This window comes from Batrachochytrium dendrobatidis (genome assembly GCF_000203795.2).
Source record: "Batrachochytrium dendrobatidis JAM81 unplaced genomic scaffold BATDEscaffold_10, whole genome shotgun sequence".
Taxonomy (NCBI): Eukaryota; Fungi; Chytridiomycota; class Chytridiomycetes; order Rhizophydiales; genus Batrachochytrium; species Batrachochytrium dendrobatidis.
This window is the reverse complement of record NW_006281108.1, coordinates 954,085-960,715: the sequence shown is the minus strand read 5'-3', so window position 1 is coordinate 960,715 and position 6,631 is coordinate 954,085. Positions and strand designations below refer to the sequence as shown.

The window sequence follows — 6,631 nt, the reverse complement described above, 5'->3', positions numbered from 1 at the left end:
CTAGTACACATCCAACCCTCAACACGCCAGAATAAAATTGAAACCACTTGCCAATAGATTCATGGCGCTGTACTAGCGTATACGCTTGGTCTGATGGTGACTAGTTGTATGCCAAACATGAGAGCATCTAGCAACCAACTCTAGATGTTGTGCACATTTGGTGAATACAAGTACAGTTGAATGTCACGGATAGCAACAATCGACATGACAGTGTACACTATTGGACATGTACACTGCAATATGACTGTCAGCAACCATCACCATCAGTGTGTATCATGTGTTTAAAAAGTACTCGCATGCATTTGATTCAACACCACGTTTGTGATTGGGTTGATTTGATTTGTATTGGTGGTGTTGTTTTGCATATACCAGTAGATTGTGTGCTGATTTGAATGACATGATCATCCATTGTGGTTCATGTATACGATGACAATCTGACCTGTTGACACGGCCAGTTTGTTGAACGACCTGCCAATCTCCAATTCAATTATAGTACAACGTCACTCATTCGGTGTAGCAGCGACAGATTGCCGAGTTTGATGTTGATCATGTTGTGACACAATCAGCAGTGTTTGATGTATACAGTCTACATTGACCTAAAATGACTGTGCAGTCATACCAATGGAAAAGTCATGGTTTTGAAATACTGCAACAACATGCTGTTTGATGCTGTTGTGTCCGAGTATATCAAATACACGACCAATTGGACAATCAGTCAAATATTTGATACACAGTGGCAGTGTATGCTGTGATAATGTATTGTAAATGTGATGATAACTATCCATAATCAGGGTGATAATCTGACATTACCTGACCACTGGATACATCACCGCAATTGGGAATATCAACACAGCATAATACTCAGGTTTATTATACACTAACAGCAATGCTTATATATTGATTCACCCTACAGGGTGTTTCTGGGTTTGTTGACCCTACATGGTGTATTTGGCGTTTTCTAAATACCCATTTGGAAAGTGTCGATTGTCACCCTTGAAACTGCCGTCATTATAAAACAGCAGTCATCTACCAGATTCACGACACTTTCATCACACTACTCGATACAATGCTGATCACTCTAGAATGCGTTCTACTTGCGTTACAGGCGGTTGCTGCAGTTCGAATTCCACTACATTCACCTTTTGAAATTACCAGTCAATCAAACAATAGGCTATCAAAACGATCACCCGTTGAATTAGGTGGTGGCATTGACCAATGTTTCACAATGAGATTTAATGTTGATGGAGTTGATGTATGTATCATGTCATTTATTGTAGTTTGATATCAATTTGCACCACGTTGAATCAATCTCACACTTGTTTAAAATAGTTGAATTTACAAGTCGAATCATCAGTTTTTGATATAGTGGTACCACTTCCTAGCTCAAGCAACGATGTAGGTTTGGCTATACAAAGTATTTCAAGTGGGGAACCCGTTAGTATAAAGTACAAAGGCGATGAGTATAATGGAGTTACATCTACAGCCGCTGTGACGATTCCAGGTACTAGTATAACTGACATCAATTTACCAGTAGTTGCAGTTGAAAGACAATCGCCAGATCTAGTTGGTATTGGTGGAACACTCAAGCAAGGAGTATTTGGATTTGGCTATACCTTGTTGTCAAATCATCACTCACGAATCACTGCGATGGATGCTTTGTACAATGATGGTGCCATTCCTAAAAACGAGGTTAGTCTTCAATTGTGTCAGTATGACATGTTGCATGAAAGTTTCATCAATATAGGAAATACGGACATAACTCCAAAATGCGGAACGGATGGAAAAAGTGTTGCATGGGTAGACTCACCAACAAACGATGAATTTACTGTCAACATCAAGAGTATACTAGTCAATGGAAAACAAGTGGAGCTGCCTGCTGAATTCCAAAAAAAACAAGGAAAAGATGGACGTACTTTGTACTCGTATCTACAAACATGCTTTTTATGCATAGTTTTGCCTGAAAAAGTCGTGACTACGTTGATCAATGCTATTCTTGATAGCAATGCGATCACTGTCAAAGGCAGTATGCTTAGGCGCAAACTCGGCAAAGAAAAGGTTAAAAAAAAGCTACAAGCAAATTCTCTAATGTTCAAATCCAACTACAATATCAATTGGGACAGGATGCCAACGATTTCAGTTGTAATGTATGCTCAAACCCCCGTAACTTATGACAATAGCAACTCCGTTGTAACGATCAAACTGGGTCCCAAAGACTATATGTGGAAATATGATTCTGAAAAATGTAAATATTTGACAATTGTATGCAATATGTGTTGTTTGATTAACCTGACTAATATACATGTTGGATTATAGTTAGATTTACTGTAAAATCTGGTTCAAATGACAAAGCAACTCTTGGCATGTCATTTATGAGCCAACTTGCAGTCACATTTGATCGACAAAATAAACGCATTGGGTTTGGTCCTGGATGTGGATGCGAAACTGCGACTAGCAAATATCCTACTATTTCAAACGGTTATCGAGTGCTTTGGCCATTAACACAGTAAGTTGTTTGATATTGATATTGATGTGTCAATTGATACTGATTATGAATTTGATGCATAGTGTTAGATTGCCTGAACAACCAAGTACTTCAGGCTCAGATGGTGCATTTATTCGCAAAAGGAAACCAACAACTACAACTAATCAAGTAGCTGTGCCTGAAAACACTCGCCACACTGTCAAGAGTCACAAACAAACTCTCAATAAACTCGACTGAATACAATTCATTAGTGACAAACTGATATTATACGTATATTTAATGTAGTGTGTCCATGTTTGATTGTGTGATATTCCCCTTGTTTTAGTATAGTTTGTAACCTTTGTGTCTGGATGAAGGATTATAAATATATCACATGATTAGCAAATCAAGCTAATTGTGCAAATATAATGTCCTGGCTAGATTCAACTGGATACTTTAGTTGATTTCAATCGTGTCTTGTACAGTCAAAATAATGACAAATATGGTATTATTGCATTATCATACAATGTATAATAACGGTGTGTTTGTCAATGTAATCAAATTTTGACATTAAAACAACAATGGTTAGTATTTTGCGCTATTCATTCACAAGTTCATGTATATTCACAATATTACTTAACAGACATCTATAAAAGTTGTATCATTTGTACGCTATAATTCCGCCACTCATTCTTTCAATCAAATCATTACCAAGCCATTTTTGTCAACATCCACAGTTGATTTTATCCAAACTTGTGTAAAACAAGTGATTCTGACACTGTTTTCTTGAAACATATCAATTCATTTCATACAACATATTCCATTTATCAATCTTTTCACAATAGTGTTGGAAAACAGGTCAAGCAACTTATTTTAAAGTTTCAGCTGACAAAACATCATCAAATGCAATAACTGGTGTTTCCAAGTTGAAGCAACGTAGTTTCGTAACACCTGTTTGATCTCGTCTAAAATACATGTATTTTTGATAGCATATACTATCCGATTTTCAATAGCAGAAATACTCTTCAAAAACTGTTTTATTCATCAGACTCCTGATTTGTTTGTATTTGTTTCTTGAATCGAGTTGAACATTGAGTGTTGAACTGTAATTGACTGATTTTGCTCTTGATTGTTGCATTGCCGTTCACTCTTTGAATTCAATCATTTTGAACGCTTTTCATCAAGTTTGTATTTCAAAAAGAGATGCTACTTGCAACGTTATCGAATTTTTCATGTATAATGTAAAAATGTCTATTGAGCAGACATTTGACCATTGGATTCATTGATATCACAGTCTTATCATACGGCTTTATGTGCATGCTTGTGAATTACCCAATCACTCCCGTTTTTGCCATTGAATATGGTTATAATATGCTTGTTTTTAATGTTTCCAAATAAAAGTGATGAAAATCCATACTGTTCTTTCCAACACAATCAGGAGCATTAGCAACACACCTCGTCATTGCACACAAACTAAAAAACAGATATTGAACGATATGATATGCAGCAATCCAGTTTAAAAAAAGAGCGGCAAGATTTGTATTTGTTTCAAGCAACATATTTTCATACAAACAAAGCCAATAAGTGTCTACCTTGTTAAACCCTGTTAAAGTTGGAATTGGCAAATATTCAAAGTTTATTGCAAAATATATCCATGACTTGAAAAATGATTGTTGTTGGTTGGCTCCAAGATTGAATGTTTTTGTTGCTGTAAACACTGAGACTGGTCCTTGCATGACTAAAAACTTGGTTTTTGACAATCTTGTTGTTGCAAATCTATCAACAGCAAAATGTAAATATAAAAGTGTTTGGATGGTTATATTGCCACAAACACATTGTAATCAACAACGGGAGACATATTGGAGTCAGTATTAGTTTTGATGCAATGCATTGCAACATTGACAAGATATGCGATCGTGTGTTTGATTATTTTGTGGTTCAAGAGTGTCAATATTCAATCACTTACAATTCTGATTGTGGTGGAATGATTGACTCTACATGTTGAACCCTTTCCATTGTCCTGGTGTTTGGAATGACGATCGGTCATCATGTGTTGTCGTTTAATCCAGACTATTGGCTGGTTATTACTTTGAACATATCAGAATTGACAGATGTTACACTGGTAGCATCTACTTTTGCCTGTAAAAATACAAATCACTTGTTGCGGAACATGTTTGGATCTTGGCAACTATGTCTGTTGTTGAATGGAGTGAATGCATTCATGCATCTGTCTTGCTATCGTCAGTATTTCCAAGTTTAGCATTAATTCAGTTTTGTGCAAACCCATCAATATACACAAATGGAGTTGTGTATGCAATGCAATGCAAGAATATTTATAATGACGACTGGATTCATATGTTTTGGAACAAGTTCTATTTGCAATTACGAATCATGATGATAAAATTGATCATTGAGCTCATATTCAAGGTTCCGTGTTTGGTGTTGGTTGCATATGACTAATCAAAGTTATTTTTGATTTTGAAAATCCAATCTGTATATCAATTTCATTTTGAAACTTTATTGAAGGTTATTTCCAACTGAATTTAAAAAATCCCAAACACCGTTGCCAATTTTGTCAAAAAACTGAGGCGAGTTTTAACTATTGATGATTTCCATACCTTGAGCGTCAACAGGGTTCTTTTCAGCAGTATGAATAACCAGAGTCTGTTGCAATGAGTAGCCTGATTTGCGTAGTTCCGACAAAGTGCTAAGAAGGTAAGCTCGTTCTTCTTCAAACCCTTCCGACACTCCACCGCCATTACGTTTGCAATAAAAGCGTTCAGGATCTGTAGTATTGTAAGCGTTTGCAGCTTCTTGTTTTGACATTTTCTTGACAAATTTGACTTGGACAATGTATACAGTCTTTGTATTGGCACACTTGTAGATGATATCTGGTCCACACATATGATCGGGAAAGCATACTTGATCTAAATCACCAAATAGTAAATATATGGATGCAGAATCTCGGGATGCCTTGATACTATTGGCAGCATCAGAACCAGAATAGTTGGCTACTAAAGCAAACGCAACCAAGTATTCCACCAAATAGCCAACCATTTGAGGGTTAGGGTTAGGATACGAGCCAATTCTTTGGTATAAACTTTTGACAGTGTGTGCAAAGGGCAAAAAGTAGCGAAGACACTCGATTACGGCCAACTCTTGAATTTCAATGAAAGATATAGTTCCATCGACAGTCTGACCAAATCCCAAACCGTAACGTATTGCAGTAGCAGCGTCATTTCCAGTTACATTAAGTTGCATTTTCCCCTTCCAGATGGCATCAATAAATGCGTCGCAAATGGGTCCTGACAGGTTATCACCAGCAATGACTTTGTCAAATGAACGAATGTTTTTATCAAGGTCATTTTTCAAGAATCTAAGCGGGAAAATCTGGCCATCAACATTAGATATCCCAGTGATAAATTTGCTAATCGCAGCGTCAATATCATTTGATTTCATATATGTGCCCAGAATATACGATATGAAACATGGTCTTCCATGACATAATTCAAAGTCTGAAATTCTTGATACAATAGCATCCAGTTGATCGACTTGATGGTCTTGTAAAAATTGTCTAACATACTGTTCGACCTCGAGCTTTGTCAGAGGATGGAAATCTGATACAACTACACAATCTGTGATTTGATCATCCTTCATAGCACTGGACTCCACTAGCTCTTTGATGAGTTCAAAGTCAATACTGGTGGCAGACAGTAGGCAATGAGGAAATACTCCCATCATTTTGGAATGGTATACCAATGGAGAGAAGAAAGGACGTGGGGTTTTACTCCCTGGCAGGCAATGTAAACAAAGACCTTCTGCAAGAGCCTGGATTTCATCAATGGCAATAAAAGGAAATGGGTTTGTAATAGCAGTTGGGGCAAGTCCAGGTTCTTTTACAAGGATTGTAAAAAGACGCTCAAACAAGTCAACTCCAAAGAATGCGATAGGATGGAGCTGAGCCAGAAGAATTTGCCAAGGTTCCTTGAATCCCTTGCTTATCAAGTAGTTGCAAACAGAAACCCGAACGAAATACAACAGTTGGATAGCATGTTCAGTGAGTTCAGGCTGATAGTTATTGTCGCAATACACCAGGCATTGATACATGTCTTTAGAGCCAAAGTCATCTTGAGAGCTCTTGCAAGCAAAGTAGTACCCAAAGTTTGAATA

At 37.0% G+C, this 6,631-nt stretch overlaps 2 protein-coding genes across 2 annotated transcripts in view; one reads left to right on the top strand and one right to left on the bottom strand.

The window, feature by feature from the left end:
* Window positions 1–1,066: 1,066 nt before the first annotated feature.
* Window positions 1,067–2,719, top strand: BATDEDRAFT_90524 (uncharacterized protein; the record flags this gene model as incomplete). The annotated part of the gene is made up of 4 exons (XM_006680906.1): window positions 1,067–1,252; window positions 1,330–2,242; window positions 2,314–2,503; window positions 2,566–2,719. 4 exons carry the CDS (start codon window positions 1,067–1,069, stop codon window positions 2,717–2,719), a joined length of 1,443 nt encoding a protein of 480 aa, XP_006680969.1.
* A 2,337-nt stretch (window positions 2,720–5,056) lies between these two features.
* BATDEDRAFT_35724 (uncharacterized protein) overlaps window positions 5,057–6,631 on the bottom strand; it is a gene marked incomplete at both ends in the record, with an annotated part of 2,157 nt that continues 582 nt past the window's right edge. Inside the window, one exon of the mRNA XM_006680737.1 lies at window positions 5,057–6,596. Coding sequence (XP_006680800.1) covers window positions 5,057–6,596 — 1,540 coding nt within the window. The remainder of the gene's footprint in view (window positions 6,597–6,631) is intronic.